The 27,514-nt window shown below is 33.4% G+C and overlaps 1 protein-coding gene across 1 annotated transcript in view; it reads left to right on the forward strand.

Moving 5' to 3' along the window:
• Positions 1-27,514, forward strand: part of NCKAP1 (NCK associated protein 1) — a 75,840-nt gene that overhangs the window by 27,426 nt on the left and 20,900 nt on the right. The window contains exons 7-19 of the mRNA XM_087819725.1: positions 54-191; positions 1,005-1,053; positions 5,105-5,261; positions 7,792-7,848; positions 10,408-10,504; positions 10,750-10,856; positions 11,520-11,652; positions 14,477-14,558; positions 16,986-17,044; positions 20,638-20,783; positions 22,624-22,756; positions 26,352-26,471; positions 27,374-27,513. Coding sequence (XP_087675851.1) covers positions 54-191; positions 1,005-1,053; positions 5,105-5,261; positions 7,792-7,848; positions 10,408-10,504; positions 10,750-10,856; positions 11,520-11,652; positions 14,477-14,558; positions 16,986-17,044; positions 20,638-20,783; positions 22,624-22,756; positions 26,352-26,471; positions 27,374-27,513 — 1,418 coding nt within the window. The remainder of the gene's footprint in view (positions 1-53; positions 192-1,004; positions 1,054-5,104; positions 5,262-7,791; positions 7,849-10,407; positions 10,505-10,749; positions 10,857-11,519; positions 11,653-14,476; positions 14,559-16,985; positions 17,045-20,637; positions 20,784-22,623; positions 22,757-26,351; positions 26,472-27,373; position 27,514) is intronic.

Genomic DNA, 27,514 nt, shown 5'->3' on the forward strand with positions numbered 1-27,514 from the left:
GAAAAGGAAAAACATTTTTATTCCTCAATATTATTCTTTTCTATTTTAATTAGTCTCTTTCAGATGCACTAATTTCTCTTCAGATGGTGTATCCTCGAAGGAATCTTTCAGCTGACCAGTGGAGAAATGCCCAGTTATTGAGTCTCATCAGTGCACCCAGTACAATGCTTAATCCTGCACAGTCTGATACTGTAAGATTCTATTTTTCCCTTTTTGAATGAAAATAGTAAAATTGATTTTAAAAAATAACTTAGGCAGTGTTGTTCCAATATTTTAATTAGTACTAGCCAATAGTGAAGTTTATTGTAAAATGCTCAGTAGTTAAGTCATACTATTTAGTGTTTTTATTTCTAGATTCTGATGCTAAGTAATACAATTAATAGTATGAGTATTTTAAAGTTTAAAAGTTTGTTTTGTTCTATTGTGGTGGAAAATTTGGAAGGTGCAGAAATTTATAAAGATGAAAACAAATTTTTTCCAAATCTTACCTACTAGAGAAAATTGTTAAAATCCTGTTATATTTTTTTAAATCTTTTCTCTGTGTATATGAATATAGATGTTATGCATATGGAGAATGCACACACATAATTAATTTGGGTGAGACAGTGAGCATTCATATGCTTAAGTCTTTTTTGACTTGACTAAAATTTTATCCTTTGTAATACCACAAACTCGGAAATAGACTTGGGAAATCTGGAAGTTGTCATTTATCAGATTGAATGTGATTTAGCAACAGTACTTTTTAAAGAGAGGTTTTAAGGTTTATAAATGTGATGAAAGGAACACAGCTCTCATTGTCCTTTATGGACTGCAATTTTAAATATAGGTTATAAAGCTTGTATCCAACTTTTAAAATTTGTTTTGATATTTGAGCCAAGAATTGGGCAGTGAGAATTCTCAGGAGTCAAAGGAGAGTGATTCAGTATGGGATTTTGGGGGTTTTGTTTGTTTGTTTATTTTTAAGAATTTCTTTTAAACACAAATTTATATTTTTTCTTTTTAAGATGCCTTGTGAATATCTCTCTTTGGATGCAATGGAAAAATGGATTATCTGTAAGTAAAATTGAATAGTTTTGTGATTACCCCTCAGGTTTTAAGTTTTAGAGAAAAATAACAGGTAATTCAGTGATAAGCACTGTGCTAAGCCCTCTATGTGCATTACCTCATTCAGTCCTCATACTAACCCTGTCAGGTTAGATGGTCTGTTTTGTAAATGAGGAATCTATAACTTAATCCACACAGCTAGTAAGGGACAATGACAAAATAAGAAACCAGGCTAACTCCAAGGCTCATGGTCTACATTGTATTGCCTCCCAACATAGCTGTCACAACTAAATTTTTATTTTTAATTTTTGTTTTATTTATTTTTTAAATTTATCTTAATTGAAAGTATTACAGTGTCCCTTTTTTCCCCCCATTGATCCCCTCCACCCCACCCCCAGGCCTTCCCCATACCAATGTCTGTCTCCATAGGTTATGCATATAATTATATAAGTTCTCTGATTAATCTCTCCCCACCCACTCCCCCACCTCCACCTTCCCCCTGAGATTCATCAGTCTGTTCCATGCTTCTATGTCTCTGGATCTATTTTGTTCCTCAGTCTGTTTTGTTTATTGGATTCCACATATGAGTGAGACCATGTAACACTGAATCAGGAAGAATCAGAAAACCTGTGATGAAATTGAAGCAGTAACCAAAAAACTCCCAGCAAACAAAAGCCCTGGTCCGGATGATTTCACCAGGGGAGCTTTCTAATTCTTTAAGTTGTAGGGTTAGGTAGTTTATTAAAAATTTTTCTTGATTTTTGAGGTAGGCCTGTAGTGCTATGAACTTCCCTCTCAGGACTGCTTTTGCTGTGTCCCATAGATTTTGGATGGTTGTGTGTTCTTTGTTTTTAATGATTTTTAAAATACTGCATTTATTCAGTTAAGGTTTTTGGTTTACTTTACTTCAGAACATATAATAAACTATTCATATGTTTGGCAGCTTGTTAGAAGTAGTGGAAATAAAATTCCTACTAATTTCTTCCCCTAAGAAGTTCATAAACTATGGGGGAAGTTGATATAGAGACACACAGATATAATATAAAATAAGAGATGCTGTATTGAAATTCCTTCTACTACCCCAAGATCCACTGGCAGAGGGGAAAAATTTTGAGTAGTTTGTGGTTTTTAGTTCTTAAAATTCTTGTTTCTTGATTTATTAGCCTTTAGATATACTGCTTTTTATTACAGTGTTTGTCTATAGTGAAACACCAGTTTTTCTTTTTTAATGATTTTTAGATTGATACTTTTATAAAATACAATAGAAATAAATTACTAGAATTATCAGAAATAATGCAATAAGCAAAGACACAAAATAAAAACCCATATTTTTAATTATTAGGTTTAATTTTATCTAACAATTAGATTATTAGATTTCTATTCATAAGTCACTGTCAAATTTTTATGAACATTTGTAAATACTCTCATTTTTCTGTTTAATCTCATGCACTGGCACATTGAGTAGCACTCTTATTAATATGAAAGGTGGAATTTAGCACAGACTTGCTACTCTTAGCCATTTTTTAAAAATTGTAATTTTTTATATTGATCAGGTTTGTGATATTTATATTTTCTTCTACAGTGATAAAGATTTTCATGCTTTGTTAGTTGATTCAAAAACACAGCTTTGAAGTATTTATTTTGCTCAAATGTGTGTAGTGATCCTTGTTTTATGTTTATGGATAGGATACTTGGCTAAAGAATGGGGGTAATTAGTAGACTTAGGTGGCATGGGTGACCTCTAGAGTTATTTAGCACTATTCCCCACAATCTTTACCTTAAGTGGGAATGCTGATTGTAGGGCTTTGTATGGTGAGCAGGGAGGTGGGTCAGAAGGAAGGCTACCCTAATGGAGGATATGTGGGCATGGAGAAGGCTGACAGATTTGAGATAACCACAGTTGCCAAAGTAAAGGAAGTTTACTCTGAGTTTTGCTGCTTTCATGTATTTGAACCTTGAGTAGAGTTAATATAAAGGTAAAGAGTTACTTTAAACTCTGCACTTTTCTTTTTGATCCCAGTTCCCACACTAGGACTTCTCTACAGAAGGTGGTCTACTTCCTTTAGAGCTTTGCTCTCGATTAATTCAAAGTGTGACGGTCCCTGGACCAGTAACATCACATAGGAACTTCTTAAATATGCAGGATCTTGATCTCCACCCTAGATCTACTGAATCAGAAACTTGTAGATGGATCCCAGCTGTCTGATTTAATAAGCCTTTCTGGTAGTTTTAATCAAGCTAAAGTTTGAGGATCACTGGTCTAGTTTATAGCCAGGGGCCAAGTGTCATTGAAAGTCCAGAATGTTAAGGACCCAGACATTTGAAATGCAATTATAAAATAACTTACCCTGATGTTCTTTTCAGGGTTTATTCTTGCTCTGTTGGTTGGAATCAGAGGACTTGTAGGGAAAGATCTCTCCTTATCTCTGGAGATTTGGATTACCAATTCTTGTCTCTTTTTAAATTGATAGTCCAGTTTTATCTACTTTCTGTCTTCAAAGATTTCCTTTAACTTTTTTGTCTAGTTTTCATCTTCTGTTTTGTTTTCCAACATTTTTATGGCTTGAAAAGTAAAAACAAAAAATTTTTAATCCTTTCATTTGGACCTTGGTAGGAAAAGGAGTTTAATGCGTGGTTTAATTAATAAACCATCCTATTAATCTTGGGCAGTTTTAAATTATTTTTTTATTCTGTCACAAACAAATGACTATGCTTTAATTCATAATGTAACCTATGTCTTAAGAAAATAAAATATATGATAATCCATAATATTACTGATAATATTTTCAGAGAAACCTTTTATCAGTAGCAATTTTGTGAAATCTAAGTATACAGCGAGATGTGAGACACTAAGTGAAATATCATTTTACTCAGGAGTTAAGAGTAAAAAGTCAGTACATTCAGTAAAAAAATATTTTATAAACAAAATTTCTCTTGAGGATTCTTTCAATTTCTGTACATGTATTCTGTTTTTTTGGTTGCATACAGATCAAATAATTGGCTTATATGTAGGGGCCCTGTTGTATGAAAAATATTTTTATATGTTTCAGGAAATTCAAGGACGTTAAATATACTTTTGTATGTATAGACTCCACAATAAAAGCCTGTTTAAAGAATTAGCTTGCTTGTGTAGTGGCACTTTTATAGGAGGGTTGAGCTAAGAATAAAAAGATAAATGGCAAGTTGTGTTAATGATTCAGGAGTTTAAAGAAGGGAGTGTCTTAAGAATTATGAGAAAATCTCAAAGGAAACAGGGTTGGTTTCTAACTGGCCAGTTGGCACTGAGTAAGTGTTGAATGAATGAAGTAAGAAGGTTTATGGCCTATATAGAGGGCTAGAGAAGGCATCTACAAACATATACAGGATTATACCTTTATGTAGGATTTCCAAATTAGATAACAAAAGGTGAAAGATAAGCAGCATAATATATTGAAAGAATTTTAAGGGTAAATACGTAAGGCTAAGTCTAGCTCTAATTTAATAGTAGAACTTCAGTCAAATCATTGACCCTTCATTTCTTCCAACTATAAAAGGATACTGACATGCTCTATCTACTCCACAGGATCACATGAGATAATGTGTGAAAAATGTTATTTAATAAACTGTAAATTGCTTTGAAAATGCAAGATGCTGTTTCATTTATTCTGGTGATTTAGAAAAATAGGTTAGCTTTATTTTTCATTAATTGCAACAACTGATGATTATGCTTTAATTAGCAACTTTGATCTCTGGCTTAAAATATTTTGTAAGTATTTCTGAAAATGTCTTTTAGTCATTCATTAAAAGGACTTTTCTTCACAACCCAGAAACAATGTTTCCCCCTCCTTTTTGTCAGTCTAGGTTCAAAGAATGCAGAAACTTTTGCAGAATACAGAAAAGTATTGGAAAAAAGCAATATTGTTGCCATCTTTTATGTATATGAATCATTACCTGTGACTTAAAAGCCTTAACTTAGTGATTGTGTTACTTTTCTATAATTTTGAAAAGCTATTTTGTAACTAAAAGAACTTAACTTTGGAAAATCTTTGTATTTGTATTTACTTTTCTTTTTTATTTAAAGTTGGCTTTATTTTGTGCCATGGGATTCTCAATACTGATGCAACAGCACTGAACCTTTGGAAGCTAGCTCTTCAAAGTAGCTCTTGCCTCTCTCTCTTTCGGGATGAAGTTTTCCACATTCACAAAGCTGCAGAAGACTTATTTGTAAACATACGAGGGTATGGCATTTTCAATTTTGGGGGGTCTTTTTTGGATAAGGATAGTGAGTGGATTATCTTCATTGAAGTTTTGGGGATAAAGAAGGGTCATATCATGCAAGAAGATATTGCCTGTACCTTCTTGCCAGTCACAGCAAGTTGTTTTTAACAATCATCCTGATCTGGTACTGTTCATATTTTTTACAGGTAACTTCACAGATTAAAATATCTAGTGTTCCTCCCCTTTTAAAACTTGTGTTCTAGGAGAAAGAAGATATGTCCTCTTTTGCAAATCATAATATAGTTTTAGACAAAAAATTACTAAAAGCACCAAATACATTTTAGAGTTTTGAACATTTAAAAAAATTGTTTCCATCACCATTTATACCCTCTTCCACCTCCTCCCCCCACAATCACCACACTAGCATTTTGAACTTTTTAGAAGTACTATTTTGGATTACAGTGTATTTATAAAAATATATGAATCAATCAGAAATGTTTCATTAAATTATTTTTAATAATTACAGAAGTCAGACTGCTGCATATAGGAAATCATGTTTCCCTTTAATAGGGAGGTATTCCAAATGACTCATTTACATTCATTTTCTTTGAAGCAAATAATTTTCAGAAATTTGTTCCTTGAAATTTTTGGTACTTGCATTTCTTTCCACATGAGGTTCTATAGCCAATATAGAAAAGCCAAGTTGAGCTCAGACTTAGTAGCAATTATGAAATCTTTTGAAAGTAGGAGCATCTAAAATACCTTGGTATCCCCTGTACCTGGAAGTGTTAGACTGGGCTTGCTAGTTTCAGATAGAAATCAAATTTACTACATTTATTTCATATCCTATTTAGTAATGTCCTAATTAAATTGATATCAAGATAAAGCATCTATTATTAAAAAATAAAGATATGTTTAACACTCAAAACCAGTATGTCTCAAATTTTAGCGTGCATGAAAATTACCCTGGAATGTGAACTAAAGTCTAGGTTCCTGGGCATCATTCCTAACCTCTTGTCTCCTATAACTGTATCTTAGAGAGAGGTTAAAGGAGTCTGCACGCTTCCACCCCCCATAATTTATTGAGGTAAAATTTACACACAGAAATGTCCAGATTTTAGATGTAAAGTTCATGACTTTGCATACGAATACTCTAGGTGACTCTCTAGATCAAGATATAGAACATTTCCATTATACCCAGAAAATTCTCTTGTGCTCCTTTCTAGTAGTATTGTCAACCTTGATCCCCCTCCTTTCTCATGTGACCACTGTTTTGATTTCTGTCACCATGGGTAATTCTGACAGTCTCATGCAGATAGTTTCTCAGTCATGATGTGAGAAACAGTATCCTATGTACTTTTCAGGTCTTAATTCGGCTTTTATTTTAGATGGGGCAGTACCCAGAAATATCCATGTCATACAGGCTTTGTCATTTTCTCATTCGCTCAGATTGAAAATCATGAAACTTGTATGATGTCTTACCATATTGGTAAGCTCTGTGGAATCATATTTAAATATATATAAATATTTAGAACCAGGTAGTCTCTGTGTTGTGTGAGCTTTTGTTACATATGCAAGTAGGTTTAGTGACACCATGTAACAAGTTGTCCTTTTGCTATGCTTTTTTAAATGATAAGTTTACCATTTAAATACTTCTATTTAAAGTTGAGAAGTTTTCATTTTTATTAACTAGTGCATGATCAATCTAATTTAAAATGCGAATTATCATAGTAATTACAAGTCAGACTATAATTATAAAAGTTTATTAATAATTACGAAGGATAGTGATTACAGAATTAGTATATTTTGGACATGTACTCAAAGAACACATAAATCTTAGAATTCTTAATTTAGAAGTTGGAGTTCTTTCAGTCAAGTGGTTTTAACCAGGTTTTCAGAAAGGTAGGTAGGCTTTCTTTAGCATTTTAGAATTTTGAGTTTTTGTACCTAGTATTCATGAAATTGACATATGTTTATTAGCATTTATATTTTAGATGGCACCTTTAAACTGTTTAATGTTGGAGGTGGTGTTTTGTTTAATCAAATGCTTTCCTTCCCCAGTTTTCTCTACCACAAAACCCCTACCCTAAATATTCATTAGTGTTGGTCATTAGTATATGTCCTTTAGAATTTTTTTAATGCTTAAAAAGATAGCATAAAAAGTCAGGTGATAAAAAGTCAAAGTAATCACTTTGTCACACTTTAAATTTTTGGAAATCACTGTTAATTACGTCAGAAGTATAATTTTAATGCCTCTATTGGGGCTTACGGAAGTATATTTAATAAAGTAAAAGTATACATTATGAACTTTATTGTTGGGTTTAATATATTATGAAATTTAATTTTCTAGGAAGCCTTGACTGGATATTTAAGGTGCTAGCTAGGAATGATGTGTGTAGACCCCTTCTATGCATTTCCAGTTTGAGGGCCAGTTTTTCTTGTTGATAACATGTCATTTTAATCAACTTTTAGTATTTGATTAACTTATTTTGACTGCTATTGCTCTAATTAAGATTAACATGGTTCCAATTTTTTTTTTTTTGCACATAGCTATAACAAACGTATTAATGACATAAGAGAATGTAAAGAGGCAGCTGTGTCACATGCGTAAGTAGTTCTGTCTTATCTGTGGTACTTCTAATCAAGAAGAATTTATTTCTTAAAGCATTATTTTGTTGAAGTGTGTGCATATTGATGGTATGCAAAATGTGGTAATAGAAATAAGGGACTTTTAATCAACAGGAAATAAATATATAACCTCACTCTAGCAACCTTGGAATTAGTGCAGACAGATTTTAAATATTTTTGAAGTGTTGATAAAAATACTCTAAGGAAGTACCATACAAATGACTTTTATTTTAGTATCATTCACGTCCCTTGCTGTCACTATGCTCCTGTGCCAATACTTTGCAAGTTGCAATTTTTTTAAAGTATGTTAACCGCACACCTTTCCCAAATTTTAGTAAATATATTAGTAAATATATAGATAAATTAAAATTAGAAATTGGTGTATTTAAGATCCTTTCAATTTTCTGGTGAAATAACTATAAATAATTTGATAGTTCATTTTAATTGTTGTGTGTATAATATACTTGTGTAGAATATTTTCTTCAAGAAGCCTGAGTAATATAGAGGTAGCATTATCTGATTCATCAGTATTTTTATAAGACAGAAAGATAAGCATCACTGCCATAGATGGAAAATATAAAACCACAGAAAGTTTCAGTATTTTAGGTTTAGGCTATAGGATGTATATTGGGAATTTAAACCATCTTTTTCCCTTGCTGTCTGGGCTACATAATTTACTTATGTATGTTTTTCCCCCCCACTTAAATGAAGTGCTTATATTATTTAAAAAATCATTCTTTACTACAATTAGTACTTTAGAGTGTGTTAGAATTATTTTCCTGACCTACAGAAGTACATATGATTGTCACTTTTTCATGGAATCGACCTTATATGTGTGGTGTCATGACTATCTTTTATAAAGATCTTTTAAATGTAAGACATTTTTATTTCCTTTAATATAAAGTAATCACAAATGTTATGCAGTGATAATTCCTATCACTCATTACCATGTGTCAGGTATAGTACTTTATAATTTTCTCTCAATGTTAATAACACCATAGACTCCCTGCAGCAACCCTGTGTGGTAAAATAGTCAAAATAACATTTGCCCACCTTAGAAATTACACCAGATTACTTATTATTGTCAGATAAAAAAGAGCTTGTTGTTGGAATTAAAATAACATTGTTAAATTACTATATTCGAGCATTATGAAAGATGTATCTTCTGAGGCAGGTGTCATCATTCCTATTTTATAGATGGCTGAGAGAGAGGTAGGACCTAAGGTCACCTAGGCAGAGGGTGGAATTTTTTTTTTTTTTTTAATATATCTTTATTGATTTCAGAGAGAGGAAAGGACAGGGAGAGAGAGAGATAGAAACATCAATGATGAGAGAGTCATTGATCGGCTGCAGCCCGCAACCCAGGCATGTGCCCTTGACCAGGAATCGAACCCCGATCACCTGGATCCTAGGTCGATGCTCAACCGCTGAGCCACGCCCGGCCGGGCATGGAATTTCAATCTGTCTTCTCAAACTAATCTACTGTTTCACAGCTAAATTTCTGATATTGCATATTCCTGATACTTGGTTTTTTGGCATTACTTCGTATGTGTTTGTGTGTGTCCATTAATTTTTTGCATCTATGTAAATTTTAAAATTTTCTTGGAGCAGTGTATATTTTGCTTAATATGAGGAGTTGAAATACTTGGAACATTTTATGATTTTCCTCATGTTAATATGTGAGAATAACTTTTTTCTACTTTGCATTTTATTATTAAAATACCTAGTATATGAATATTTATGATTATCCTTTTCTTTCCTTGTCTTTTTGTTTTTGAACAAGAGTACCAAATAGATCTCATCTCAATATAGCTCTTGTTTAGTTTTTATATTTAATAGGAATATACTTAGTAAATGAAGGTATGGAAAGTTTGATATTTATTGTTGTATATTGATTTCTATGTAGGGGTGACAAAAATGTATACAGTAGGACAGTGATTGCTTTCAAGGATTTTTAAATATATATATATATTTTTTATTGATTTCAGAGAGAGGAAGGGAAAGGGAGAGAGAGAGAGAAACAGTGATGAGAGAGAATCATCCATCGGCTGCCTCCTGCATGCCCTCCAACAGGGATTGAGCCCGCAACCTGGACATGTGCCCTGACCAGGAATTGAACCATGACCACCAGGTTCATAGGTCGATGGTCAACCACTGAGCCATGCTGGCCCAGTCTTTCAAGAATTTCGTAGTTCTTTATAAAATGCTTAGGCTACATGGTACTAAAATTGCAGGAATTATTCAGAAATAGACATTTGGATATTGAGAAATGTTTCTTGTAGGATTGCTTTTGAAGTTTGGGTATAGTATTTTGATAGGTGGAGAGTAACAGACTAACATGGTTACAAAGCAGCACAAGAAAGGCAAGGATAAATATAAGATTGGGAAGTCACTTAATAACAAACACATAGAAGATATTTTTAAGGGACTTCTGCTTCATAAAAAAAACTTTGGATGTTGACCCTAAAATGATAAGTTATTTAATTGCCAATAATTTTAGTAGAAACAGATAAAATATAATAGTGTCTTTTTCTGTAGTGGTTCAATGCACAGAGAAAGACGCAAGTTTTTAAGGTCTGCACTGAAAGAATTGGCTACGGTCCTCTCTGATCAACCTGGCTTGCTAGGTCCCAAGGTAATTGATTTAATTCTTATGTCAGCTACACCATTCTACGTTTTCCTTCTCGCTTATATGTATGATCCCCCTGACACACACTTTCAACTTCTCTTTGGTCATCTCATTTCTGTCGATGTCCTTTTGAACTCGATTTTATCAATTCTTGGCTATGACTTATCACTTAGAGAAAGATCGTGAATAGGTTTTGTTTTTAATCTTTGTGTGAGAGTAAGCAGTGTTTTTTGTTTTGTTTTTTTAATTAGGCACTTTTTGTTTTTATGGCATTGTCCTTCGCCCGTGATGAAATTATCTGGCTACTTCGTCATGCAGATAACATGCCAAAGAAGAGTGCTGATGACTTTATAGATAAGTAAGTTAGCAACAATTTAAAAATTCTTTTTTGTATATTTTGATTTATAAACTGTGGGACTTGGCGCCTTTGAAGTAAAATTATCTTGAAAAACTTTTTAGGGCTTTTCACATTTGTCATAAATATTTGTAACAGTATTAGATGATATGAATTAGAATGCAGAATGAACTTGAGTTTAAAATTATGGCTTTTAACATTTCCTTTCCTAGTACCCTCGGTGGTCATAAAGTTCTTATTTTCTTGCAATACCCGGTAACTTTACTATGGAATTCATTTTTCAAAGTGACATACTACACAGAAATTTAAGAATCCTTAATGGAGTTGCAACCAAGTCTGTCATCTAAAATGTCTTTCATTTTTGTCAAGACCTTCAGTGAGGAGTTAGGTAAATGAAGAAGAGAAATAAGAGTATATAAAAAAATCGTATTTCGTCCCAGTCCTCTTTTTTTTTGCGATTTTTAAATGATTATGAGATGTCCTGATTTTATGTTCATCTTGGATTTTACTCTATTAGTTTTTTAGTCTTAGCTTTTCTTTTGCTTTCTGTGATTGTTTAACGTTGATTTTTGTAAAAATAACTTCTTGTGATATCAAAAGCATTTCACATTTTCCTTGATAGCAATATTTATTTTTTGAAATATTTTTCTTGAATTTTATAAAAAGGCACATTGCTGAATTAATATTTTACATGGAAGAGCTTAGAGCACATGTAAGGAAATATGGACCTGTGATGCAGAGGTATTATGTGCAGTACCTTTCTGGCTTTGATGCTGTTGTCCTCAATGAACTTGTACAGGTAAAAACTATTTCATATGATTCTCCCTTTTGTTTCTTCCCTTCTTTGTAGTAACTGATTTGTTTGTTCAACAAGCATTTTAAAACATATACTTGTGCTATATGGTGGAGATACAAATGTAAATAAGTTATGGCCATGTCGTGGCAAGGGGATCATCATCTAGAGTGGAGAATGTGTTTAGTTGCTGTTCAGTGTGATAGGCATTATGCTTAAGTGTGTACAAAGCTAAGAGTTAACACAATGCAGGGAATGATTCTTTTATCTTGCAGTAGAGGTCGTACAGTAACTAAATTGTATAGGGCTTTGCAAAAGAGAAAATTCGTTATAAATCAGATTTACTACTTACAAAGATCACCCTGGCTCAGTATGGATGATGGGTTTCTGGGGTCCAAGGGAGGAGGCAGAGAGATTAGGAGACAATTGCAGTAGACTGGGTGAGAGCTGATGAGAACCTGAATTTGGACAGTGGCAATGGAGATTAAAAAAGAGATAATGGAGACATATAATTAATAACTAAGTATTAGAGGAAAAGTAGATGATTAATCTTTCTGCATAGTGTGTTAGGATGGTTAGTAAAAAAAAAATTTATCTAGTTGTCCTAATTTAAATGTCCTAATTTTATTTTCAATTTGGATTTTCCTCTTGATTTTTGTCCTAGGTTTTTTGTTTGGTTGGCTTTTTTAAAATTTCTTTATTTGGTCTTTTTTATCTTAATATAATTTATTTTCTTTTTATTCCCAATAAATTGACTGTAGGGAATATAGTATTTTATTTTGCTTCATTATATAAAATCACATATCTAAAAACTACTGTAAGCTAACATAAATAGTATAAAGGAAGAATATATATTAAGACTAATATTAAAACTATATTAAGACTCAAACTACTTGTTTTCCAGAGAAATAACCATACTTTGAAATCCTATGTTTTTGAAACCTACATAAAAATGCAAATAAGAAAAATGTCGTGTAATTGTTTACCTTGAATTATATACAGCATTCCTAAACTGCTGTATTTCTTTTTTTATCCACTAGATGGAGCTCAGATGCTTCCTTTCGAGAATGTCCATTAAAAAAGAAAATAGAAAAGCTAATTTTATTCCTAGTGTGTTATTGTTTGCTGCAATTTTATTTGAATAGCTATTATCATATAAAGCAGAGGCTGTCATGATGTCACAATCTAAAAAGTAAACCAGACTCCTGGCTTTGTGTCATTTTGAAATATGCTGCTGCTAGTTGGATACTTCTTAATAAATTTTACAGATTTATGTTATAACATTAAAATTTTTAAGTCGTTCCATATCTTTTGGTGTCTTTTAGGTCAACTATATGTTAACAGTCTGAGAAAATGAATATTTTATTTCTTGTATTATAGTCATAGTAGTAGTGTCAGCAATAATACTACTAATAATTGTCAAATTATTGTTAGTTTACTTATTACATCTGTAGAACAACTCTGTGAAGGAAGATTATTTGAAGAAAAGAGACCTTATGTAACTTTCTCAGTACTGCACAGTTCATAAGTAACAGAGCCAGTATTTGAAGTAGTGTCTTAACTTGACACCTGAGCTTTTACCACCTCTTCTTTTGTAAAGTTCAAGCATGGTTTTTTAACCATTTGCTGGAATTTAAATTTGAAGATTAACCTTAAAATAGTTCATTCTAATAGGTGTTAAATTATTTTTATTGTTAAATATACATAACATAAAATTTATCATTTTAACCGTTTTTATTTTTATTTTTTTATTATTATTATTATTTTAAAATATGTCTTTATTGGTTTTAGAGAGAGGAAAGGAGAGGGAGAGAGAGAGATAGGAACATCAATGATGAGTCATTGATCGGCTGCATCCTGCACGCCCCGACTGGGGATGGAGCCCACAACCTAGATATGCGCCCTGACCAGGAATCGAACCCCGATCGCCTGGATCCTAGGTCAATGCTCAACCGCTGAGCCACGCCGGGCCGGGCTTTAACCGTTTTTAAGTGTACAGTGTAGTGACATATATAGTTCACATTATTGTATAGGTCTTAATGTCTTGAAAATTATTTGGCTTGTGAGCTAAACATCTACTTTTTTAAAAAAATTTTATTTATTACCTATTTCAGATGCAGTTTATTAAATTTTCATTTTTTTAGCCAGTTTGAGAGGGATATTTTTGGTACTAATTTTGTTGAGGTAATAATTTACATTTAATAAAAATCACCAATTTTTAGTGTATGGTTTGAATGTATATACATTCATGTAACCACCATAACAGCCAAGATTTATAATGTTTCCAACATTTAAAAGTTTTCTTGTGCACCTCTGTAGTTGATTTCCTCTTAGGCCTGACAAACACTCATCTGCTTTTTATAACTTTCTGCCTTAAAAAAAAAAAAAATCATATAAATGGAACCATATACTATATAACTTTTAAAAAAAAATGATTTTAAAGAGAGAAGGGAGAGGGGGAGAGAGAGAGAGAAACATCGATGTGAGAAACATCCATTGGTTGCCTCTCACATGTACCCCTACCAGGGATCGAACCCACAACCTGGATATGTGCTCTGACTGGGAATCGAACCCATGATCTTACTGTGTACGGGACGATGCTCCAACCAACTGAGACACGTGGGCCAGGGCTTTTTGTTTTTGATTTCTTTCAATTAGCATAATTGTGATTCATCCTTATCATATGTATCAACATTTTGTTCCTGTTTATTGCTGAAAAATATTCCATAGTATGGATATACCAGTTTGTTTATCCATCCACCAGTTGATGCATGTATGAATCGTTTCTCAACTAGATTATTTTAACATTATTTTTTTTGTTTCTTTTCAGAATCTTTCTGTTTGCCCTGAAGATGAATCAATCATCATGTCCTCTTTTGTTAACACTATGACTTCCCTAAGTGTAAAGCAAGGTAAATAAGTCTTATAAATAAAAACATATTTTCTTCTAACTAGGTTTTCAAATTTGATTATTAAGGAAAAGATTTAACAGTTAATATTTAAAGAATCACTTATTTTTTGGACATACGTTATTCCCATCCCCCCTTATCTGCAGAGGTTCTATTCCAAAACTCCCATTGGATGCATGAAACCATGGATAGTATTAAACCCTAAATATACAGTTGACCCTTGAACAATGCAGGGGTTAGGGGACCTGGCCCCCTGCACAGTTGAAACTTTTGACTTCATAAAAACTTAACTACTGATAGCCTACTGTTGAACAAAAGCCTTACCAATAACATAAATAGTTGAGTAACACATATTTTGTATGTTATATGTATTGTATACTATATTCTTAAAGGAAGCTAGAGAAGAAAATGTTATTAACAAAATTATACCCTGTCAATGTGACTCGGTTGGAGCATCATCCCATGTGCTGACAGGTCGTGAGTTGGATTCCTGGTCAGGGCACATGCCCAGGTTTCGGCTTCCGTCCCCTGTTGGGGTGCATATGGGAGACAATGGCTGGATGTTTCTCTCTCACATTGATGTTTCCCTCTCTCTTTCTCCCTCTTCCTTCCTCTCTCTCTCTCTAATCAATCAAAAAACATATCCTTGGGTAAGGATTAAAAAAAATCATATTTAAAAAGAAAATTGTAAGGAAGAGAAAACACATTTACATAAGTAGACCAATGCAGTTAAAACCAGTGTTGTTCAAGGATCAACTGTACTGTTTTTTTCTATACATACACATCAGTGATAAAGTTTAATTTATAAATTATGCACAGTAAGGGATTAACAACAACTAATATTAAAATAGAACAATTATAACAACATATTGTAATAAAAGTTTTGTGAATGTGGTCTGTCTCTCAAAATACCTTATGTTGCTATACTCACCTTTTCACGTAAAGGAAGTACTTACGGCTCTCTTTGGCATATCCAAATTGCCAGCATCACTCTTTTGCTTTTGGGGACATTATTAAGTAAAATAAGGGTTACTTGAACACAAGCACTTAGATACCAAGACAGTTGATCTGATAGCTGAGACAGCTGATAAGTGACTAACAGGCAGGTACTGTATACAGTGTGGGTACCCTGAACAAAGGGATGATTCGTGTCTCTGGGAGTTTTGAGTTCAGGTCTGTCAATCTTAAAATATGTCATATACTAGACTGCCTCTCCATTATTTGAATACTTTAATCCAATAGATTGATACAGTGTTTTATTTTTATAACCTTTAGGTAAAAGGTATCCGAAACCTTGATAATTTCTGAGTAATAAATACATTTATTTTATTATACTTACCTAATGAAACTATTATAAGCTTACCTGGTGACATTTGGTCTATATATAGAGTTATATTGTGGTACTTCAGTGTGCTATCCAAAGTTTCTGTTACTGGATTCCTCAAGCTTTATTCTAGCTCCTTCGAATTGCCATGTAAGCACCACTAAGAGTCAGAGTTTAGGAGAAAAGTCTATACGTTACACTTCTCTTAGCATAATTGTCTCCTTTAACATCTTTATAGGATTTGAGAATTATTTCACTGTCTTAGCTATTAAAGTATTTTCTTTATTTTTTTAAAATATATTTTTATTGATTTCAGAGAGAAGAAGGGGGAGAGAGAGAGAGAAACATCAATGATGAGAGAGCCATCTTTGATCGGCTGCCTCCTGCACACCCCCAACTGGGGATCGTGCCTGCAACCTGGGCGTGTTCCCTGACCGGGAATCGAACCTCCATCTCCTGGATCCTAGGTCGATGCTCAACCGCTGAGCCATGCCCAGCTGGGCTATTTTTATTTTTTTAATTGTAAAATATAGCATGAAATTTATTCTCTTACTACTTTTAAGTATACAGTTTGGTAGTGTTAAGTATATTCATGTGGTTGTGCAACCGATTTCCAGAACTTTTTCATCTTGCAAAACTGAAACGCTGTAGCTATTACATAGCAACTCCCCATTTCCTCTTCTCCCAGCCCTTGGTGCCCACCATTCTTTCTGTTTCTATGAGTTTACTACTGTAGATACCTCATATAAGTGGAATCATACAGTATTTGTCTTTTTGTCACTGATTTATTTAACTAGCATAAGGTCTTTAAGGTTCAGCCACGTTGTAGCATGGGTCAGAATTTCCTTCCTTTTTTAAGGCCCAATAATGTTCTCCCTTTTTTTATCCATTTATTTATTGATGGATATAGGGTTGCTTCCGCTTTTTGGCTATTGTAACTCATACTGCTATGAACATGAGTGTACAAAAATATCTCTTCAAGATCCTGCTTTTGATTATTTTGTATATATACCCAGAAGTGGAATTGTCTTAGCTCTTAAAATTTGAAATGGGATTATATATTTGTGAAAAAATTAATTTGCTTTGTAAACTTTTTTAAATTATAGTTGAAGATGGGGAAGTGTTTGATTTCAGAGGAATGAGATTGGATTGGTTTAGATTACAGGTAAGAATAACTTAATAATTTTCATTACCATTCTGTTATTGAATACCTTAGTTAACATGAAAACGTTACTTAACAAGAAAAAAATATTCATGGCTGTATTCAAGACTTCTTTTGGATAACTAAAGTAGTCTTTACCTCATAGAAGAAACTTTTTTTATTGATATATAATCAAAACAACGTTACATTATTTTCAGGTTTACATAATGATTCAATATATGTAGATATTGGGAAATGATCACAGTAAATCTAGTTAACATCTATCAACACACATAGCTACCAATTTATTTTTCTTGTGATGATAACTTTTAAGATCTACTCTCGTAGCTACTTTCAAATGTATGACACAGTAGTCCCCCCTTATCTGAAGGGGATATGTTTTAAGACTCCCAGTGGATGCTTGAAACCATGCATAGTACCATACCCTATATGTGCTGTTTTTTTCTATACATACAAACCTATAGTAAAGTTTATCTTATAAATTAGGCACAATAAGAGATTAACAACAATAATTATAAAATATAACAGTTCATATACTGTAAGAAAAGTTATGTGGATGTGGTCTCAGAATACTGTGTTGTACTGTACTCACCCTTTTTGTGATGATGAGAGATGATACAGTACCTGTGTGATGAGATGAAGCGAGGTGAATGATGGAGGCACTGTGATGTAGCATCAGGCACTGCAATACTGAGACAGTTGATCTGATAACTGCGTGACTAATGCAAGGGTAACATTTTATGCAGTGTGGATGCACTAGACAAAGTGTTGATCCGCATCCCAAATGGGGTGGTGTGAGAATTCATCATGCTACTCAGAGTGGTTTGCAATTTAAAACTTGTAAATTGTTTAATTCTGGAATTTTCTATTTAATATATTCAGACTACAGTTGACCACTGGTAACTGTAGCCACAAAGAGTGAAATCATGGATAAGGGGGAGCCGCTATATAATGTTACTAACTGTGGTCACCGTACTGTACATTATATCCTCAGGACTTATTTAACTGGAAATTTGAACCTTTTGACCACCTTCACCCATTTCACCCAGTCCCAACTCCTCTCTGCCTCTGGCAGCCACCAATTGGTTGTCTTTATCTATGAGTTTATTTGGTTTTTTTGGTTGTTTTGTTATTTATTTATTTTTTGATGCCACATACAAGTGAGGCCATACAGCCTTTTTTTTTCTTTGTCTCACTTATTTCACTTAGCATAATGTATTAAAGGTCCATCCATGTTGCTGCAAGTGGCAGGATTTCCTTTTTATGGCTGAATAATATTTACTGTGTATACAAAGACACACACACACACATCTACATATACATAAACCCCCTGCCCCTCAACTTTATCCCTTCATTCATCAATGGACACTTAGGTTGTTACCTTATCTTGGCTATTGTAAATAATGCTGCATTGGGAACATGAGGGTATAGTTATCTTTTTGAGTTAATGGTTTCTTCTGGATAAATACCTGGAAGAGGAATTGCTGAATCATATGATAGTTCTGTTTTTAATTTTTTGAGAAACCTCCATTACTGTTCTCCTTGGTGACCGAACCCATTTACATTCCCGCCAGTAATGCACCAGGTTTCCATTTCTCCACATCCTCACCAACCCTTAGCTCTTGTGTGGTTTTTTTACTAAAATTTTATTTTATTATTATTTTAAAATTTATCTTTATTGAAAATATTACAGATGTCCCCCTTTCCCCCCCCTTTAACCCCCCTATTCCCCCCCCAAGGCCTACTGCACTATTGTCTGTGTCCATGGGTTATGCATATATGCATATAAATTCTTTGGTTAATCTTTTCCAACCCCTCCTTCACTTCCCTCTGAGATTCGTCAGTCTGTTCCATTCTTCCATGTCTGTGGATCTATATCGTTCATCAGTTTATTTTGTTCATTATATTACACATACAAGTGAGTTCATGTGATACTTGTCTCACTGGCTTATTTTGCTTAGCATAATACTCTCCAGGTCCCTCCATGCTGTATTAAAAGGTAAGAGCCCTCTTACCTTTCGAGGCAGTATCTCTTGTGTTTTTGATAATAGCCATTCTAACAGGTGTGAGGTATTAACTCATCATGATTTTGATTTGCATTTCCGTGGTGATTAGTAATGTTGACCATCCTTATGTACCTACTTACAAGGTAATAATTATTTAGTCCCTGACTATTTCAGGGATACTTTCAGGAGACATGGGGTTCCTGGATCAGGGACAAAGGACTTAATCATTCAGTGCACAGGCAGCAGCATAATGCATTATTCTTCCCTTGTTTCCATGTACCACGGGGGGTGCCAGGGAACCTAGATGAATGCTCTGTATACAGTGGGCTCTTGTTTCAGCCAGAGAACACCGAGTTTGAAGACCCCTTCCTTTTGTCATCAGCCGTAGCTTACTTGCTCTTTGTTCCAGAGGGAGGCATTACCTCATTCTTCAAGTTTGGTAGCTGCAGGTACAACCTGAGAAGTGGTCTGAGTACTGAATAATGAGTAGTCTAGGCCTTGCATTCTTGGCATATCCTGCAGGATGTTTAGGTACACATAAGATCCATGAAGGAGTGTCTCCCAAAAGCCGGAATCCTGACCATCATCCCGCAGTTTTTCTTTTGCCCACCATATCTAGTAATTACTCAGATTAAACTCTTGTAAATGACCACCACTCTAGACCAGATCTTCATAATCTTGCCTGGATCATTGCCTCTACTGCCTCCTAACATCTCTGTCTCCTGTTCCATTTTTGCCCACTCTTCTCCATTTCCCCCCTTCCTAAAGCATTCTTTCTGAAACAACAGTTGGCCATCACACAGAACCTTCAGTGGTTCACCACTGAATGTTTAAATTCTTTAACATGGTATACAGGATCTGCATGATCTGGTTGAAACTCTTCTTTCACCATTTTCCTTCTCTTCTTTGCATTCAAACTAGCCATAGTGAACAATATTTATTCTGTGGGTACCCCTCCTATCCTTGTTCTCTGCCCTTCTGGAATGCCCACTATCCCTGGAGAAGATTCTGGTCTCTGAATTGGTATCACTACAGTGGAATTTCTTTTCCTTAAATCTATCCTGATGGTTTTGGTTAAACCCTATCATCTTTTTGGTGAATGTAAACTAAATTTTACCATCTTCATTGCTTTTCCTAGGGTCTGTCAATTACTACAGTGTATTTTACTGTCCAGTTTTTAATCATTCAGTATATTCTAAAACCTTGCTGAATCGACATGCAATACTTCCTTTCATTTTACTGTTTCCTATGTGTGTTTTCTCCCAAATGAGACTGAAATTTTCTTTTGATAGGGTTAACATGACAATTGTTTTATACTTGTGATACTGTAACTTCCATTCCTTTAGAGTTCAAGATGAATTACCCATATATTAGATTCTGTTTTATGGGCAGTAGTATTTCAGTTTATTTAAAGAAATTCTTGATAGGAATGTCAAGTTTAGGTCATTATGGAGAACTATTAAAAGGTGGTGTTACTGATACAGTGTCACGATAAACTATTTTTCAATAGTGGGTGTGTTTTTTTCTAACTGTAGAATTACAAGGCTAAATTCATTGGTTCTGTGCTTTAACTACTTTTGTTTTTTGCAGGCATATACTAGTGTCTCTAAGGCTTCGCTGAGTCTTGCAGATCACAGAGAACTTGGAAAGATGATGAATACAATAATTTTTCATACAAAAATGGTGGATTCCTTGGTGGAAATGTTGGTGGAAACATCAGATCTCTCCATATTTTGGTATGTTGTAATTATCTTTAAATCAGAATTTGAGATTTTTAGTATCCAAAGGTATCTTTCTTGATTTGTTTTTTACTATTAATACAGTCCTTAAGACAGGTCAGTAATAAACTCTTAAGAATAAAGGGAATAGTGGACAACTTGCTAACAAAAAGAAGTTCACCAATTTGGGATTTCATGTCTATTTTTAATTTTCTATTTAAAGAACAGCTCTTCTGGTGTGAATTTATTTTTTACACTTTTTTTTTGAGGAGGTGAAAACAGTTGTGTCGCTTCAAATTGGCTTAAGACCCTTCCTCTTTTGTCATTCGATTAAGCAAAAAAAAAAAAAAGCTGTGGATTAGGGTTAAGTAGAGCAAATGTTGGAAATAAAATACCAACTAATTTCACTCTCTAATATTAAATTAGACATTAATATTATGATGGTGTGGTGACTACTCCCTGCATTGTGCTCCACTCTGCTTTGCTTCTATCATAGCCTCTTTAGTTATACTTAATAATTTATAAATTTTGCCCTTTCTTTTTTCCCTCATTATATAGTCCTTTGAAGGAGGATCATGTTTTCTTTCCTTAGTGTCTAACATAGTAGGTACGTAATGTTTGAATGAATGTATGAACTTGATCGTGAGGCCGGGATTCAAACTCAAGTATTCTGCTCCAGAGCTATACAGTGTCAACTATTTCTGCTTTTTGGCCTCTTTTCCTTTAGGAAAGCTGATTGGAATAGCCTAGTATGTCCATTTATTTCTAAAATCCTGTGATAATCCCAGTTGTTAATGATAGTAGTTCCTGTGTACTGAATAGCTGTCATTATGAAAAGCTTTTCGTTGCCTTTATTTTGGAAAATAACTCAGTTCACACTGATTTTGGCAGTTAGGGTGACTTTATTTAGCAGTATTGCAGAAGAAATCCAAACCACCAAGCAGGCTAGGCATCAGGTGTCTCTTAAAGTAACTCATAAAACACAATACATCACATATCAAATTTACAAGAATTTTTAAGGTTACTTGGAACTGTGTATTATTGTCTGTCCCAAAGGCTTCCTTGGAAAGAAAATGGAACACTTTATGTTTACACAAAAAAAAATTTTTTTCTAATTTAAATTTTATTTTATTATTTAAATTATTTTATTTTTGTTTGAAATATTACTGATGTCCCTTTTTCTCCCCATGTTTACATATTTTTTGAGTTACAGAAAGGTTCCTATTGTAAAATAAGGATACAGCAATTAGAAAGTTCTCTTCCCTTTCTTAGAAGTGAAGGCAATTGGAGTCATGTTTAAAATTTGTAATTTTCAGTCATTTAATTATTTTCTCAGAATCACATTCTTATTTTGTTTGTCACATCCAAAATAAAGATATCTTTACTGTTTCTGTTTGTCTTACTATTCCAAAATGTACTGTATTTTATCAACTTAGTCTTTTACACTTAACATCTCTTAAATCTAGAAGTAATTTAAAATTGGTGGTGTGCCATTGTTTAATTGGCAGTGTTTCTTTTTCTTAATGGTACATAAAATAATAGTGTTTCTTATACTTAATTGTGCCTTAACTTTGTTGAAATTTGATGATGTGAGATTTGAATGTCATATATTCATATACTATAGATACGGTTTATTTTTTAAGTTTTTAAAAAATGTAATGTTATACAAGCAATATTTTTATTACTCTGGAACAATTATTGATATGTGAGAGATACTCTGGAAAAATATCTATTCTCTTACAGGAATAATGCTACCAATTGGTAACTTTCATTCACTCAAATCAAATTAAGCTACTAGATTATGAGAATTTTTAACTATTAAAATTGATTCTAATTTTCAATTTATTTTTTTATATAGTTTTTATAGTCGTGCTTTTGAGAAGATGTTTCAACAGTGTTTGGAGTTACCCTCTCAGTCAAGATACTCAATTGCATTTCCACTACTTTGCACTCATTTTATGAGTTGCACACATGAACTGTGTCCAGAAGAGGTAATTTCAGAGTACTACTGTGATTTATATGGAATGCAGAATAAACTAAACCAAGCATGTAGCTGACCAAATGCTCACAAAGTCATGATTGTCTAATCTAGCTTCCCATCTAATTCTAGCATCTGTATGTAGAATCAGAAGAATGCTTGAATAGGTATTTGATATAGATATAATAGATATATATATTTGGATAGATGAATAAGTATAAGAACATATCATAAGGTCACTTGAAATTACCTTTATTAAAGTAAGTGGTGGGTCAGGTATTAATATTTATGGTAAAGTTATATACAGTAATTGATTTTGTATGCTTACTTCTTAAACTATCATTGAAAAGACTTGAAAATTGAATGCACAGATTAGTGACTAAACATAAACATGCCAAAGAGGAATTTTATTGACTTGCCAATACGATGAATATAGTAAAATCTAGACTTGCTGGCATTTGTAAGACATACGCTGACATGTAGGCACACAGAGTTATCAAATAATCTAATCAGTAGTTTTACTGATGCCAATTATCTATCAGAAATGTACTTAGTATTCTAATGTTTAAGGAACAAATTTCACTGTATAAATATGGTATGAATATATATTAAAATTAAATAATGTATTTTTTATAATCTAACTTAGTGTTGAGTCCCTTTACTTAAAACTATAGAACTTGTAGAAAAGAAACTTACAGATAGCATTAGCATTATTAATATTTTTAAGTATTAGGTAACAGCAGACTCTGAGAGAGAGATTAGCCTGCAGAAGTTTATTAGAGAGTGCTTTTAGGATTAATAACTATGAGGATATTAACACCCAGTTTTAATAGATTTATAGAGTTTTTAGATTTAATAGATTTCATATTCCCCAAGCTTTATGTACCTAATATATACTATTAATTTTTTTCCTCACAATAATCTTTGTCCTTAAATTACCCATCAAATTCTCTTAATTTTATTTGTGTAGTATCATTTCTTGAATCCATCCTCTACTTTCCATTGCTTTTGTCACTGTTGTAGCTCAGATTTTCAATATTCTTTATATGTACTCCTGAATAATTTTCCTGCCTTTAAATCTATCTAGTACCATGCCACCAGAGTGCCTCTTTCCTTCTTAAAGACTCATCAGTGGTTCTCCACTGCATATGAAGAAAGTAAAAATTTCTCAGCCAGGCATTTAAAATTTGATCTTTACCCCATTCTTTTTCATTGTCCTTAAAATTTTTTGTGATTAAAAGAATACATATATATCTAACATAAAACTGTGCCATTTTAATTATTTTTAAATGTACAGTTCAGTGACATTAGTGACCTTCACAGTGTTGTACAATCATCACCACGATCCATTTCCAAAACTTTCATTACCGCAAGCCAAAACTCTGGAACCATTAAGCAATAATTCCTCATCCCTCCTACCTTTGGTATCCCCTAGTCTCCTGTCTGTCTCTATAAATCTGCCTATTTTAGGTCATTCATATAAGTGGAATAAGAATGTTTGTCCTTTTGTTTCTGGCTTATTTCACTGAGCATAATGTTACAAGGCTTATCCATGTTATAGCATATATCAGAACTTTCTGTGGCTGAATTAGCTGAATAATAATCCATTGTATGTATATACCACATTTTGTTTATCCACTCATCTATTGATGGACTCTACCTTCATTCTTTTATACTTTCCACGAGCTATAACTAACCCACCTTATGCAAACCACACTGATTTACTTGTCTACATTTTAGCCTTTCATAGGTTTTTCCTGGTTTATAAAATTCATTTCATTGCATCTCTACCTGTTATACTCTTACCTTTTATTCAGTGGTCAGCTTAAATCCCACCTCTTCCAAAAAATTTCTAAAATTCCTCCTGTTAAAATTTGTCCCTCTTTAACATATTCTCATAGTAATTTATATCATTATAATATATATCATTATCTACTTATATCATTTATTTTAATGTTTCTTCCTCCCAGTTGGTAAGGTTATGATTTCTAAATAGGATAATCTTATTAAATAGTTATAACAATTAATTAATAATGTGTTTATATAGAAGCATAAAATTTGTACAGCATTCTCATATCTTTTTTTGCATTTGATTGCTGTGAAAAAGTGACAACAGTACTTCTGATAATCATTCTTAGTTTACAGGTGAAGAAAGTCTCTGGTGGACTGATTATTTTCCCCCCCTCCCTATAGTCCTGTAGCTAGTAAGTGGCACTGTTCTGTTTTTCATTTAGTTAATTTGTTAAAGACTGTTATTTCCCAGCTGCCTGTTAAATCCTGTGATAAAAAGATGCAGAGACATAATCTCTATTGTTGACAAATCGATGATCTGATGATCAGTCCTATGGTAGAATATACATGAGGCACTCTGGGAGCATTGAGGGAATTCACCTCAGGGTGAGGATAGAGTGAGTTAGTGTGCATAGTTCTCAGTGCAATCTGGCTTTATATTTTAGTTTTAGCCATTGAGCTTATTTAGATCAGAGGCATTATAGAAAAAGCTTCCAGAACAACTGCTTAATGCTGAGGCCTCATTTTGAACTGGAGTACTTAAATTTGAGAAAGAATATCTTTGGAACTAAATTTGAAACTTACATTCTACTGGGTCAGTAGGATCCCTAGATGATAACATCCAGTACTAATGGAAAACTGGTAATTGTGTTGCTCTGTGTGTACTGTCCAGTATAGTAGTTTACTCATTTTTTCCAGTCTTATTACAAAAATCTTCCATATACTGTTGCTTCCCAAATTTGTATCTCCAGCCTAGTCCTTTCCCTTTAGCTGTAGATTTTTTTTTTTTCCTGCTGCAATTTAGGTATTTTTAGCTATATGAAATGTAACATGTACAGAAGAGAACTATTGATCTTCTACATGTTTCCTCACCCCCAGCCTTGGGGCATTTTCTGTCTTTGGCTCTATCTTTATATATATCCAAACTCCTACCTCTTCTCCCCCTGCACAAGCCACTTCATCTTTTGCCTGGGTTATTGTTATTGTCTGCTAAGTGATCCCTCTGCTGCTGTTTTCCTAAAGTATGTTCTCAGCACTGCAGCTATAGGCAGAGGACAGATCATAGGGAGAATTGTGATATGTTAAGAAACCTTACTGAGTTTGTTTTCCAGTCTCAGTATTTCTCAGCCATTGTAGGGGAGTAGTAGAATCAGATCTGTATCTTAAATAAGTTATTCTAGTAAGTTTGAAGCAATGCTAGTTCAGTGTTCTTTTTTCAGGAAGAAGTAATAGCAAGAGATATATTTTATCTTTCAGGAGTCAGAATTTGCTTAAACAGAGTTCTAACTTTAATTTGAAATGTTTCCTTAAGTAAAGTGAACCAATACTTAATTGTATCTGGCTAGTACATCCCCTTTAAAATTTTTAAGGGCATTTTAAATAAAATACATTTTAAAGTGTCATGATAGATCTAGGAAAAGTTATTTTGCGTGTTTAAGTATTATATTCTTTTATATTATTTTACATTTAGCACAAAAAGTAACATAATAATCTCTAACTCATTGTAGAATAGACTTTAACCTTATTTTCCATGTTTATTTAAAAAGTGTTTTGTTTCAAACTATGTTTTGGTGACCATTATTATTCTGCTTTAACAGCGGCATCATATTGGAGATCGCAGTCTTTCCTTATGTAATATGTTCCTGGATGAAATGGCTAAACAAGCTCGAAATCTTATCACTGATATTTGCACAGAACAGTGTACTCTCAGTGACCAGGTAATAATTTAAATGTTTTCTTACAGATAGGAAATTTGTGTATGAAGTCAAGAAAACTATTAGCCAGTTATTTTTTTATTTCCATTTTCTTATTCTCAGACTCTTAGTAAATCTCATTACCTCTTGTTGTGGAGCTCCATTATTAGATAGTTTCAAAAATATTTCCACTGACCTGGCCGGTTGTGGCTCAGCAGTTGAGCATCGACCTAGGATCCAGGAGATCACGGTTTGATTCTGGTCAGGGCACATGCCCTGGTTGCGGGCTCAATCCCCAGTCAGGGGTGTGCAGGAGGCAGCCGATCAATGACTCTCTCATCATTAATGTTTCTATCTCTCTCTCCCTCTCCTTTCCTCTCTCTGAAATCACTAAAGATATATTTAAATAAATAACTAAAAATATTTCCACTGTCTTTAGGATTACTTCAGTGTAAAACCCACCCCCTAGGTTAGCATTGAAGTCCCTTCCTGATAGTTCAAACTTCTCTGTCCTACCTGCACTTATGCTTCATCACCTAGTGATTCTCACTAGATTCTGAACACATCATGTCCTAACATAGTTTTGTTCTTTTTAGCCATTTTCCTTCCAGGGAAATGTTTTTTCTCGTTTTTGATTGCCTAGTCTGTTATTACTTATCCTTTAAACTGCAGACTTGATATAACTGCCTCTATGAAGTGTTTCTTCATACAAGATTTACCTATTTCTGTTTTCCACTAAGCTTAGGCTCCCTATGCTAGGTAAACTATACTTTATATTTCTGTTCTTAGTGCTAGCATGATATTTCCTACATAGTCTTGCTAGCATGATATTTCCTACATAGTCTGGGTTCAGTTAAGGTTTACTTGAATAGGTAATGTTTTCAAAGTTGGTGTGTAATACAAGATTTCATTCTTTTTAAATTTAGTTGCTGCCCAAGCATTGTGCCAAAACCATTAGTCAAGCAGTGAATAAGAAGTCGAAAAAACAAACTGGGAAGAAAGGGGAACCCGAACGGGAAAAACCTGGAGTTGAGAGCATGCGGAAAAACAGGCTGGTAGTGACCAAG

This window comes from Miniopterus natalensis, chromosome 8, assembly GCF_054644295.1.
Source record: "Miniopterus natalensis isolate mMinNat1 chromosome 8, mMinNat1.hap1, whole genome shotgun sequence".
NCBI classification, from domain to species: domain Eukaryota; kingdom Metazoa; phylum Chordata; class Mammalia; order Chiroptera; family Miniopteridae; genus Miniopterus; species Miniopterus natalensis.